This window comes from Callorhinchus milii, unplaced genomic scaffold, assembly GCF_018977255.1.
Source record: "Callorhinchus milii isolate IMCB2004 unplaced genomic scaffold, IMCB_Cmil_1.0 Scaffold3, whole genome shotgun sequence".
Taxonomy (NCBI): domain Eukaryota; kingdom Metazoa; phylum Chordata; class Chondrichthyes; order Chimaeriformes; family Callorhinchidae; genus Callorhinchus; species Callorhinchus milii.
Window position 1 is genome coordinate 10822380 of NW_024704744.1, and position 14017 is coordinate 10836396.

Here is a 14017-nt window from a genome sequence, read left to right on the forward strand (position 1 = left end):
ATAATGCAGGGAAAATGTGTCCTTAATAGTTGATACAAGTCCCCGTCCCCATTGCTCTCTCGCTGTGTCTCTTCCCACCCCATTCTCTCCTCCCTATTATTCAGGAGAATAGTTTCACCTAGCGGCTAAGGAAGATTCTATATCGGTGCTTTCTTTTAATTTAGCGAACATTTTCTTTACGTGTGGATCACGAGTCATACTTCTCTACCTCCCCCANCCCCCCACCATTATTATTATCACTATTATTACTTCCATCCCAGACTCTATGCATTTAGCACTGGTTTAAGCCCTGATCTGTGTGGTTCGGTGAACATAACTTATTAGGTTTACCAGGAATGTTCAGTTGATGGCTATAATATAGGCTTATTCCAAGAAATATGTCGAGCTGTAAAGGTTTAATAATTTGAACTGTCACAAGAAAGCAGTGAAATCCAGAATTACAATCCTCAAAACTACCACCTGCCATGATACGTTGTAACATTTGGTATGTCAGTGATTTTTACACTTGAATTTGTACATTTTGGATATGTACGCAGTAAAAATCAATTTAAAATGATCTAAGAGTGTCTAAAGTACCCTTAGCGAGACAGCAAATTTATATTGCAACTAAAATAAGAATATTATGTAAAAGGGCCTCATATTGTACATTATTGGTCTGTAGCAGAGAGGTATGTGCGGGTGCAATGGTAATCTTTCAGTCGAATTTCAACAGCTTGAGGCAGGTGATAACAGCACATCTGTCTGCATCTGCACTCAAAGCTGCTTGTGTGAGTGGAACCCGGCCTATTTAACATCTATCAGTATTCACAAAGATTAAAATGCAGTGGCACGCATGCATTTACAAAAGAAAAAATAATATATGTTCAAGGTGGTCAGAGGGAGCACTGAACTTCCAACCCATAGGGTCACAAGTTTGAATCCCAGCCTTGAAGCGACATTCAAACTCACTCACCCATAATGAGAGATTTTGCCCAGCTCTCTGCCAGGCCGCTACGTGGAGCAGCGAAGCACTCCATCTTGGGGGAGGGGCTGAGGAAAAACTGTCGGGACCCGTCCCGTCATGAAGAACTGCACCTCCAGTCGGCCATTCGCAGAGCAGCGCTGATGGTGGCCATGGAGACGTTGATGGCCCCCACTGTCCAACCCGTCCTGGCTAAAGGAAGCAGTGTAGTATTGGGACAGCAGCAGTTAGTGATTATAAAGGGGACAACATTCATTCAACAGGTACAATTCTCTAGACTTGAAATTCAATAGCTTGACACAGTGACACATTGACACAGTTGACACTGAACAGCTCTATCCATTTACACAAAACATCCAGGATGAGATGTTAACTTGACGGGCCTTCTCTTTGGTGATGTTAAAACTGAGAGCTGAAAAAAATATTTGTCCAAAAGATAATTTGGAAAAAAACAGACTTGGTTGTTTTGGGGACAAATCGGCTGCTGTGTTGGCCTAAAAATACAATCACTACACTTCACAATAAAATCCTGGGAAGCTCTTTGAGACATCTCGATGATGTGGTCAAATGCAAGCCTGATATGTATGATTTACACTCATTAGAAACTCCCAGTGTGCAAGATGTCATATAATTGTTTTTTATGGGGGAGGGATGTTGGAATTTAATAAGCAAACACCGCCCCACCCCCCACCCCAATGTACCACCATTCCTTGCATCTCCCCACGGTATCTGAAAATTCAACGTTTAGATATTTTCAAAGTTAAATGCAGCCAAGCAGGCTCTGGTGAAAGCCCTTACTGCGAGTGAGCTTCTCTAGATGTGCAGAGTGGTATCACCCATATCATCTCCTTCAGCTTGTCAGCAGCTATGAGCTATCCAGAGGCCACTCGAGCCTGGCCAGAGAGGGTTTAACAGCTGCAATGCACCAGGGCCAGCAACGTGTGTGGCTGAAAGAAAAGTCTGGCAGAAATTGTGATCTGACTCCACATGTACAGCCTCATGGAATTGTAGCTGACAGGATGGGAACTTCATCCTTAAGACTGACTGGCCCAACCTATGTTTACCAGATAAGCATTCCATCAATAGCTCTGGGACAAAACCTTGTGTGAGGGGCGCTGTATAAATGCAAGTTGTTGTTGTCATTACTGAAAGGAATGCTGGACTTAAAATTGTCATGTAACCCAAGGTATTCTGAAAGGAGATATCCACCGATATAGAGACGTGTGAACAGACAGTTTGTGGAATCTATCGCCTGTATGTTTTCTTTCACCCACACAGACCCACATCTTCAAAATGCCACAGATGTGGGAAACAAATGGCTAAAGGCTGCAACAACTGGCAAGTTCTGAATGGCTGCACAGTTCTTGGCTTCATGTCGTGCATCACAGAACTGGGAGAGCAATGGTCAATTCCACAATAGTAGCAGATTGTGAAATCTAACAGCAATTATATGTGTGCGTGTGTATGAGAGTCAGCGATGGAGAGGAACCCTGTGAAAAGCACAGATATTGCAAAGAAGGGGAAACAGAAGAGAGGATTGAAAGAGGAGTGCAGACACAGAAAATAATTCAGGGTGGGGGGGGAATGCAAACAAAGAAACCAGGAACAGAAAAAACGGAGGGTATGACTGACAAAGGAACAATAAACCATACATGTTAACACTGTCTGCAGTGGTTTTAGAAGGCAGCAACACATTGACAGCTGCAGATCACAAGAGAGGTGCAGTTAGAGAAGGCCCTTTGGCCAATTTGATCTCCTTCTTACAAAATAGCAATCTTAACTCCTTCATGTATGCCACATCAAACAGCTTGTTAAATATCCTGGCTGCTTCTAACCTTTCTGGTAACCCATCATAGCTGTTAGTTACTCTTTGTGTAAAGAAAGATTTTCTGATGTCTGCCGTCCTGAAGTTGCTCTCACAACTCTGGCATATCTGAAAGCATTGTTTCTGGGTTTACTTTCAATTTTTTGGTTTTGGCAATTTGCGCAATGCTGCAGTGATCAACTTCCAGAGAGCAGTTTCTGTAAGTTAGAATCATTGAATTATATAGCGCAGAAGGAGGCCATTTGGCCCATCGTGCCCGTGCCAGCTCTTTGAAAGAGCTGCCCAAATTAATCCCACTTTCCTGTGCTCTCCCCATAGCCTTTAAAATGTGTCCTCCCCAAATATCTATCCACTTCTCTCTTGAAGGTTGTTATCAAACTGTTTCCTCCACCCTTTCAGGCAATGCATTCCAGATCCGACCAACTCAATGTGTGAAAGCAATTCTCATCATCTCCCCTCTGGTTCTTTTGACAACTATCTTAAATCATTGTCCTCTGGTTACCAACCCACCCACCAGTGGAAAGAGTTTCTCCCTGTTCACTTTTTCAAATCCCCTCATAATTTTGAACACTTTATAAATCTCCCCTTAACCTTCTCCACTCCAAGGAGAATAGTCCTAGGTTGACGATAATTTTAATGGGATTGCCAAGAAATAATGCAAAATTAAAACTGTGTACATACCTTTTATAAGATCCCATGAGACAGTTCTTTTGAAGGCTGAATTGTCTGAGCTGGTCTATTTGTTCCTCACTCACCATTGCTCCAACATTGAGAATCAACCTTACTCTTCTCCATTATCTCTAGAACCTACAAAGCTCCTTTCTCACAATGATTAGCACTATATTTGGTGCTTCCTGACTGAACACTGTACAGAGTGAGCATGATTTGGATTTCATCTCAACTAATTTGGGATTGTAATCCAACATCCTGTTTGTTTTGCTTATTGTTGCCTCACACTGCATTGACACTGTGAGCAAATGAGTCAACTACCACCACTGGACCTCTTTCAACTTTCTCCTTGGCAAGTTCTATCTGATTTATGTAGAACATCTGCCTATTATGTTCACTTCGTATTATTGCCTTGCATTTATCTGCCTTGAACTTTTGCCAGTTCAAGTCTTGCAAATTCACAGCCACTTTTGTCTGTGAATTCAAGTCAATTACATTTACAGAAGGGGTTTGAGCAAGGAACCCTGAGATACTCCACTCAATATTTCCAGTTGTTTTGACTGAGTTCCCCAAATGTCTACCTTCTACTTCCTTCCCTTTAACCAGTTGCTAATTCATATTCATGCCTTTCGCCCACAAAATACACAATCAATTCACTTTGTAGTATATTCTGTGAAGCGCTTTGAGATGTCTCGAAGAATTGATTATGCGCTATATCAAATGAAGGATTATTATTATTATTACTTACCCTTTACATCCATTGGCATCAGTTTGTAAAGGATTCCCTCATGCGACACTTTGTCTAAAGCCTTTTGGAATTCTAAGGACCTACAACAATAGTTTGTGGTGGAAAATTCTGAATTTGTGTAGAGAATTTTTTTCTAACTTCCCCCTTAATTTTTTAGATGATTATCTTAACATTTTGTGCTCGTGGTTTAACATCATCAACAACTTGCATTCATATAGCACCCTTCACATGGGTGTCTTGGCACGTTTAATAATAGCGGAGCTTGATGCCGAGCTGGGGAGAAAGGGGAGGTGACCTTAGACGTGGTTAAAGAGGAAGGTCTTCAGGTACCATTTAAAGATGGGCAAGGAAGGGATAAAGTGGAGGGACTGAGGCAGGAAGTTCCAGAGGTCCAGAGCATAGTGTTGGAAACTGCAGCCACTAATGGTAGAGCGAGAGATGTGCAGAAGTCTGGAGATGGCTGAGCAAAGGGGCTGGATAGTGGAGTGGTCATAAAGACAGGGAGGTGCTAGGACATGAAGTAATTTGTAGGTGAGTGTGAAAACCTTGAAATCAATCCTTTCTGCCACAGGGAGCCAGTGGAGCCTGGCAAGGACTGGGATGATAGGGGTGTGGAGTTTGGATATCAGGATTTATTTTATGGATTGTGCAGGGAAAATCTGATATCTGCTTGTTACAGAAATATGCTAGTGTTCCAACACCACCCTGTGTGAAGGGTGCTACATAAATCAAGTTGTTTTTGGTTGCTGCTTTCTTTGTTGTACAAAGTTATAATCTTGGAACAAATATGCCTGGGGAACATCATTTATCAAACTGAAAACCATTTCAATGTTATGTTTTGTTGGTGTATTCAGGCACTTGTATAGAAGAGAATGTAATTTGTAGAGAGAAGTTTGATTACAATGAAAAAATACAATTACTTCTATCTCTCAGTTCACACTCATTCACTCGTTGCTTTATAGGAACATAGGGACAGGAAGAGATCATTCAGCCCATTGAGCTGAATGACCTCTTCCACCACTTTGCAAGATCATGGCGACCTAATTCCACTTCTCCTCTCTCTCTCCATATCCCTTGATACCCATGTCTATCAAATATTTATCTATTTGCCTTTTAAATTTTTCAGTTGACTCTGCCTCCACTGTCCTCTCATAGAATCATAGAATCATAGAGTTGTACAGCACAAAAAGAGGCCAATCGGCCCATCGAGTCTGTGCCGGCTCTTTGAATAGAACAATTAATGTCAATCCCACTCCCAGCCCTTTCCCCATAACCCTGCAAACCCGTGCTCCTCAAATACCCATCCACCGCGTTTTTAAAAGTAGTTATCGAATCGGCCTCAACCACCCTTTCAGGCAATGCGTTCCAGATTCGAAAAACTCGCTGCGTGAAAAAATGTCTTCTCACCTCCCCTCTGCTTCTTTTAGATACTATTTTGAATCTGTGACCTCGAGTCACCGACACACCCACCAGTGGAAACAGTTTTTCCCTTTCTAACCTATCAAATCCCCTCATGATTTTGAACATCTCTATTAGGTCTCCTCGTAACCTTCTCAGCTCCAATGAGAATAATCCCGGCCTCTCCAGCCTTTCCTCATAATCAAGGTCACTCATTCCTGGTACCATCCTCGTAAATCTCCTCTGCACCCTTTCCAATGCCTTAACATCCTTCCTATAGTGTGGTGCCGAGAACTGGGCGCAGTATTCTAACTGAGGCCTAACCAGTGTTTTATATAGGTTAATCATAACCTCCTGACTCTTGTACTCTATGCCCCTATTTATAAAGCCAAGAATCCCATTTGCCCTTTTTCCAGCCTTATCTACCTGTCCTGCCACCTTCAAGGATTCATTCACCTGCACCCCCAGGTCTCTCCCTAGGTCTCTCTCTGGGGGAGTGAATTTCACACTCCCACCAACATCTGCTTCCCCCCCCCACCTTATTTCACTTCTAAAAGGTTTAGCCCCCAGTTTAAGACTATGGCCTCTTTTTGCAACACTTACTGTGTTGGCCTGAATCCTGAAACATATTTTAGTAAGAATACTGCACCTCAAATGTGACCTACTCCAATGTCGCTTGGTATTTCTGCAAAAAGTGACCATGGACTTATTTTGGCTACATTTTAGCTCATGAAGTGATGGGACTTTACCTGCTTTTCAAGCGGATCAATAGGTTTCCAGTCATTTGCCTTCAGCTGGTGCAGCTCGTCAAACTTCATGCTGACGTCCTCGATGGAAAGTTGAAGGAGATCCCAAAAGCCTGCTAGGTCCTGGGAGGTTGGCCTTGGCATCGCACTGGGATCCTACCAACGTACCAAAGCATCTCATTTAACGGTTCACAGCAGAAACATTTCCATGTCAATCTCTCAAATTGCTAAATAACCTTTCTTACGATAGGTAATTATTTAAGAGGATGAACTCTTTGTACCATTGCAAATGCGAATGGTATGTCCAATTCCACAAATCACATGTACATGAACAGTGATATTTGGTACAAGAGAATTGAGCCTTTGGACCCTGGAAAGATGTTCAGTGTTTGATCATTTGTAAAACTCAGCCTTTGTTCACTGTTATGTTACCCCTCCCGTTGCATATTTGCTTAGATGGTCTTTTTATCTATGACATTTCAAGAATTTTTTGACTGAAATATTGAATGATTGGCATTCATACACTGCAGAACTGAAGCAAAATGCCATCACTTTGATCTTCCTCTTGCTAACGTATGCAGACAGCACAGTCCATATGTATGTCACAAGGGATACTGTTAATGAGATGGAACTACACTATAGGAAAATAATGGTGAACGTTTTGTTGTTGTGTTATAATTTCAAAGAATTTTTATGATACGAGCCGCAGATAATTGGCCCTCTGTGTCACACACACAAACCTTTGCTGGGTGGTTAAAAATGAAACAGAACTCCCATTGACTTCACAGTGGTGCAATGCGGGGAAAATTTGACCGTAGGAATTTCCCAAAATATAAACTTCATCATTTCTTAAATACATAGGACAAGATCCTTCTGGCATTTGACTGCAACATCCCCAATCATTGCAGTTTACAGTATCTCCTGTGAAGACCTATAAGACATCCTCCCAATGTGAAAGGCGCTGTATCAAATGTAAGCATATTTTCTATAAAGAATGGGGGACGTGAAGGAAATATGATGTGATGGTTATCATTGGGATAGAGAATCACATCAACCAAAAATCTGTTCAAGAGATATTGACTGCCATGAAGAACACCATCAATAATGAAAGATAGTGGTGGCTGAAAACTTCTCCTTTAACCTTTGTGCCAAAGTTAGTATGAGGAGAGAGAGAGTTTGTCCCCTTGGCAGTCTATATAGCCAGGCAGTCTAAATATTGACTGTTTGTGACCAGAGAATTATTGCAGCATAAGTCCCTTAAGTTATTTGTTGGAAAATAATTGGATTTTTTTTATTGCATTTTTGAACTGCGTATTTAATAAGCAGCTGCTGTGTAATGTTTAGTTCTGCTGTGTAATTGCTATCACCTAAAGGGAAAGTGAAATCACAAGAAACTCAAAGACGAAAGAAATTCTTCCAGAATACTATTAACTGTATGATCCTTTATCCATTATGATCCATTTCAGACATTTCTTAAATAACTGTCCTGACCTCAACCATCCTTCCTGGTAACCCAGTTGTTAACTACCCTCTGTGTAATACACAGAAACACACTGAACCGCCTTTCCACCAAAGTGCAGACCAGACTCATGGTAAAGTGAGATAGAAGTGATACTAAAAAACAGTTTCAGGCACACCAGTTCACTTACAAAACCCACAATGGTCCAGAGAAATGCAAGCGCCATAGCTAAAGGAAACAAGAAGGCACCTACCAGATTCTGTTGACAGAGCCAGTAAAACTGTTGGAATTTCTGGGACATGAGAAGCTGGGCACTTCCAACAGCGCTCCGAATTTTCCCTAAAGCTAAGTGGGAATGAAAAGCAATTTGTCACTTCACTGAAATGTTTTTACTGTTCAGGTAAACATTTTTTTAGGCAAGGTGAGATGGTGATCAGAGGGACTTCACCACTGCATCATCATAAAACTCCTTTTTATCTGGTTATCTAGTTCCCTTTTCAAAAATAATCAACTTAATTCCATGGTTTTCTTCAAAAATTGATGTATGTAGATTGATGATCTGATCACGCAATATATTAAACTTACCTCTATGACCACACTTGTAGTGATCTTCCCCTCCTCCACACCTACCCACTCAGCTCCCACCCTCCAGCTTTAAGACGTCCTCCCGATGTGAAAGGTGCTATATAAATGGATATTGTATTGTACATTGACCAAAGCAATAATATAACAACAACTTGCATTTATATAGTACCTCTCAGGCAGAATCGTGTCTCAGAGCGCTTAATATTAATACCCGTACAATATAAAATACAATTTACATTTATATTGAAAATGAGTGATAAATGTTTGATTTGGTTTCCCATTGTAGATATTCCACTCCAGATTGCTGCTGGTTCATCACAAGGAGCAAAATGTACCCAGATGTAACAATTACACACCCCATAATTTCAATCTTTCATCCTGGGGATCTAACTGGCAAATATATCAATGTAAAGAAATGGTTTTAAACGTTTGTTGGTTCATTGAACTTAACAACATGTATCTGTGTTGCAGCCCTGTTAAAACAAAGACTTTTTTTCTGAACAGCTGCACTTTATCCCCGATGAGCTGTTGAACAAAATTCTTACCCTTTTATGGATGATTATTATTCGGTTCACGGCTAAATCAAAGCCCTGACAAAGTCGAAGGGCAACAATTTAGCAGTGGCTGTGATGGGTGAATTACTACAATAACAATTAAAATTCTGCTCTCAATTTTTTTGTGCATAATTTCACATGTCAAGCAAATAGCAGGGAAAAGGTAGGGGGGTTTTATGGAAAGAGGCTACAAGTGTATATGCATGTACTGCGACGGCCATTAATTCCTTTCCACTGCAGCAGCTCTTTCTAAAGAATTCTGCCAGCAATATGTCTTTTACAGCTGGATGGATTTTGTAATTACACAGTGATCAGATTATATTAGCCATGAAAGCCATGTGGAACATGGAGGCGAAACTCTTTTGCATTTGTTTTAAAAAATCCGTTATTCTCATGCTTATTTTGGGTGAATTTGTGTGTTTGCCTACTTCGCTCATCAACTGAGTCAGGAAGGTTGTCGGTGCAAGCCCCATGTCGGGACTTGGAACCTATTGGTCTATGCTAACACTCCAGTACAGTGCGAATTGTGCTGCATTGTTGGAGATGCCATCCTTTGGATGAGATGTTATAACAGTCTTCCTGTGTAGATGAGTATCAAAGATCCAACGGTACTATTCAAAAAGAGTAGGGAGTTTCTCCTGGTGCCCTGCCCAACAATCCCCATAAAGTTAAGTTGGTCACTCACTCCACGGATGTTTGTAAGACATTCTTGTGCGCAAATTGGCTGTTGCGTTTGCACACAAAATGCACACAGTCACACCACTTTACAGCATGTCGTGTGAAGTGTGTTGAGACATCTTGATGACACAATAAGAGCCTACATCAAATGCACGGATTATCATTGTTAAAATCTTGGCGCTCTTACTTTCTTCAGACAGATCGTTCTCCTCCGCTTCCCTCTCCATCTGCTTGCACCATCCTTCCATCCTCTTTGTCTCCGCGTGCAGCAGCTTCATGAACCACTGCCCGTCCCTTCGACAGGGAGACATATGTCCCGCTTCCACAGGCTGATGGGTCGATTCTAACCACGGATCAGGGGGTGGTAGGTTAGATGTGTCGATGGGTGTTCTATAGTCCTCTCTGTAGCTCAGCAAACCCTGTGTGCGCACAGTTCGAAGTGCAGTGTATTGGGTAGGGGTGCTGGGCTCAGAATGCCGCTGGAATGAGTTACCAAACTGAAGACCCTTGTCCTCGGTGGCCACAGGACTGGGGAAACCTTCCAGTTCAAGGTCAGCCTGAACACTCGCTGTCACGCTGTTCGAACGTTTAAATCGCCCTCGCCTGGAAACAGAAAGAACTGATAAAGCTACGAGATAAATGGGCAGAGGAAATGAACTTTCTTCTGTGAGGTCCTGAGAGAGAGTTTCAGTCGATGCGCTTTTCATTCTGAAAATCCTGCTTTCAGCTGCTTTCCTAACCTTGCTAATGACCAGGTTGGTGTTTTGCACCTAGTTTCGAACACAAAATATGCGGTCAATTTTCTTTATTTTGAATTCTGTGAAGCACTTTGAGGCATCTCAACGATGTGATGAGGCGCTATATCAAATATAAGTATTACTATTATTAATAAAAGCAAAATGAGGTTAGAATTCTCCAGTTGATTCACGTGGAGTCCTGTAGCTCAGTGGTTAGAGCACTTGCTTTGCAAGCAAGAGACCTGAGTTCAATTCCAGTCAGGGAGAAACCTTGGGCAAGTTTCCTTACTCCACACACCTAATAATAATCCCTCCAAAATCAAAAGCAATAATAAAAAAAATTGGTCATTTTCAATCCACGACTGTTTGTGGGACATTGCTGTGCACAATTGGCTGCCGCGTTCGCCCACAAATATACAGTCAATTCACTTTACAGTGTGTTCTGTGAAGTGCTTTGGGACGTCCTCCCGACGTGAAAAGTGCTATATCAAATGCAAGGATTATTATTATTATTATGGTTATTGTTAAAGCTTCTCTTGAAGCCTGCACCAGCAAATGGAGTACAACATTATACAATCCTTTGAATGAAACTGTGTCCTTTACGTCCTTGCTTTTCTTTAATCTTATCTTAAAAGCCCATCTTCAGATACGCATATGTATGTAATATATACAGACACACACACACTTGGGTTTTGTGAAAGATTAAAAATGCTGCAGTTTGAAAGCTGAAAGCCGTAGATTCAAAGGGTTGGGTTTAGTAGTTTTGAATGCCTCCAGACCTCTGGGTTTCCTGCTTTTATATTATTTCCTATACAATGAGTAAAGGGATGGATTCGCTCTCCATTTTTTTAAATCGAGAGACAATTGCTTTGATGTTATCAGTTGAAACTGTTCCATTGTTCAAGGAAATGATAAGCTGTGTGATTTAAAGGTTAGGTTTCCACCCATCCTTTCCTGGTTTTATTCCATTCCACAGAATGTTAACTGTGGCTTTGAATGTTATCTGAGCAGAAGTTTGTATTCCTCAACAACGCAGTCAGATCCTCAAATGATACCGCTTAGTATTTTCGTGTTTAGATTCCTTTTTTATATTAAAGAATTTAACAAGTATTAAACAAACAAAAGGGAAACTTTTTTAAAGTAATATTTGACTATTCATAATGACCCTTAAATCCCCCAGATAAAATTGGTCATTTTGTGACTGGGAAATTGGTTGCTGAATTCACTTACAAAATACAGTTACTCCACTTCACACTAATCCTGTAAAGTGCTTTGAAACATCCTCCTGATGTGAAAGATGCTGTATTTGCAAACGCAAAAGGTTATTATTTTTTATTTCTGCCTTTATGCTTGGAGTCCTTGTTTTACTTTTTATTCAAAAATGCAAGAAATTTTTTTTGAAAATGTGCAAAGGGAAATATTACAAATTAAGAGTTGGCGACCCTATAATTTCTATTTTCTTCCAGCACGCTTTATCTAAGCAATGGCTCAGAGGACCCACAGCACTTGCTTTGACTATCAGCTTGTATAATTGAGTTTGGCACACAGGCATAAACGAGTCCAAGTAGAAGTACTGACTGTAACGTTCTTAATTCCAAATCCGTGTGTGATTGCCATGGGCTTGTTAGAACTGCAATGAAGTGTGAGTGGGAATTAACTGGCTCTCATTTGCCTTTCCTTTTCCAAATCTAAACAGCTGGTAGTGTTGCCAGATGTTTGCTCTGCCGTTTGTTTAACTGAGGCCTGTTTGTTTGTTTGTTCTGTGAGGGCATTCATTTCTCGCTTGAATTACCGTTTCTCATCTTCGACCTGAACTCCAACTGAGTGATACTCCCGGAGGCCTTTGCTGTCTGTATCTGAGTCTGTTGTCTCCACGGCATCCACCTGATCACAAATGCACACACACACACACACATAGTCAGTCAGAAAATATTTACCGAGCAGCCTTTATACATACATAACATTGGGTTTTATTGCACTACTTCAATTGTTGTCATTGGTCGATTGCTTTCCGCGGGGGGGGCGGGCGTAATAAGATAAATAAAATAATAAAAATAATTTGGCAACTCAATTCACGCCTGTTTGTGGGACACAGCTATGCGCAATTAGCTGCCACATTTCACCTGCAAAATACACAGTCAATTTGCCATATATTCTGTGAAGCACTTTGAGGCCTCTCAATGATATCAAATGCAAGTATTATTATCGTAACTTGGATATCAGATTTTCTCACTTCAATATCACACCGTCACCATCTGTCATGTGCTGTGGTGTCACATCACACCCTGTTACCATTCCAGAGTCTATCTAGGGGAGGTGGATTTCCGAGCATGATGTGCACAGGATGCTAATCCCTGTACCAACCAGTCATGGGGGAATTGTGCCTGGAACTGACTTGGTAGGATGTTTTCACAACATTCATTTTTTTTCATTAAAAGGTTGAGTTGCTGGCAAATCAACCAGAAAAATAAAGAAAATATGGCATGTTTTTCAGCATTTTAGAATCCATAAATCATTTACTTATACCTGTCATAATGTCAACTGGGAGAACTAATTTCAATTAATTTGAGGCAACTATCATAGACAGCGTACAGCTCAGAAACTGGCTATTCGACCCATCAAATCTGCCCTGATGTTTCTCTCCGCATTAGACTATGTAATCCTGCTCTCCTGCTTGCTTGCTACAATATTCCTCATCTTCAAGAATTTAATAGTAGTAATTCTTACATTTGGTATGGCGCCTTTCACTTCAAGAGGACGTCCCAAAGCGCTTTATACTATAAAATGCAGTGACTTTACGTGAATGCATGCGGCAGCCAATTTGTGCAAGGCAAAGTCCCACAAATGGCCACAAAGTGAATGACCAATATTATTTGGGGGATTGTTGACCAGGACACCGGGAGAGATTCCCTTCTCTAAAATCTATCCAATTCCTTTTCAAGGCAGTTTTATAGATTCTGTCTCAACTTGGTTTGCGGATGAGAATTCCACAACCTCGCCATCCTCTGCCTTAAAAGATTTTTTCCCCCCAAACCTTCCCTTGAATTATTTTTGGGATCATCTTAAATTTGTGCCCTCTAGTTATTGATTTGCTGATCGGTGGAAATAATCTATCGCTGTTTCTTCTGTCTGTAAACCTTCATAATCTTCAAATTCTCAATTAGGTCACTCTTAAATCTTCGCAGCTCTCGTGAGACCAGTGTTAACTTAATTCTCTTCTCTCAAGCCCTTTTTTTTGATATTGTCCTAGTAAAACTATACAGGCATCCTTTCTGTTGCTTTTATATTCTTCCTGTAAAGGGGTGCCCAAAACTGTAGACAAAACTCTACCCAATTTGCTTAACCCAGTTTGTTACCATGCTTTGCTTTTGCACTTTGTGCTTCTGGATATAAGGTCTGTCTTTTTCTTGGACTGTTTCTGAATAAACGGCTAGATCAAGGGGATGGGGAAATGGGAAGGGAAGCTGGTTTATAATAAACTTTTAGACGTGTCAAATGCGTGCTTCAGAGAATGGAATCTCCCAGTGGCCTCGTGAAGAGGATTGCTCAGCTAACGTTTCACACTTCTACAGTGTTTGCTACTTTACAGGCTGCTCTTTCAAATAGCTTTAAAGTTCTTAAATGATGAAAGTGAAGGTGCCTTCCATGTTTTATTTA

At 41.0% G+C, this 14017-nt stretch overlaps 1 protein-coding gene across 1 annotated transcript in view; it reads right to left on the minus strand.

The window, feature by feature from the left end:
- Nucleotides 1-14017, minus strand: part of dlgap2a (discs, large (Drosophila) homolog-associated protein 2a) — an 82354-nt gene that overhangs the window by 1377 nt on the left and 66960 nt on the right. Inside the window, 4 exon segments of the mRNA XM_007894018.2 lie at nucleotides 6351-6503; nucleotides 8060-8151; nucleotides 9811-10226; nucleotides 12153-12244. Coding sequence (XP_007892209.1) covers nucleotides 6351-6503; nucleotides 8060-8151; nucleotides 9811-10226; nucleotides 12153-12244 — 753 coding nt within the window.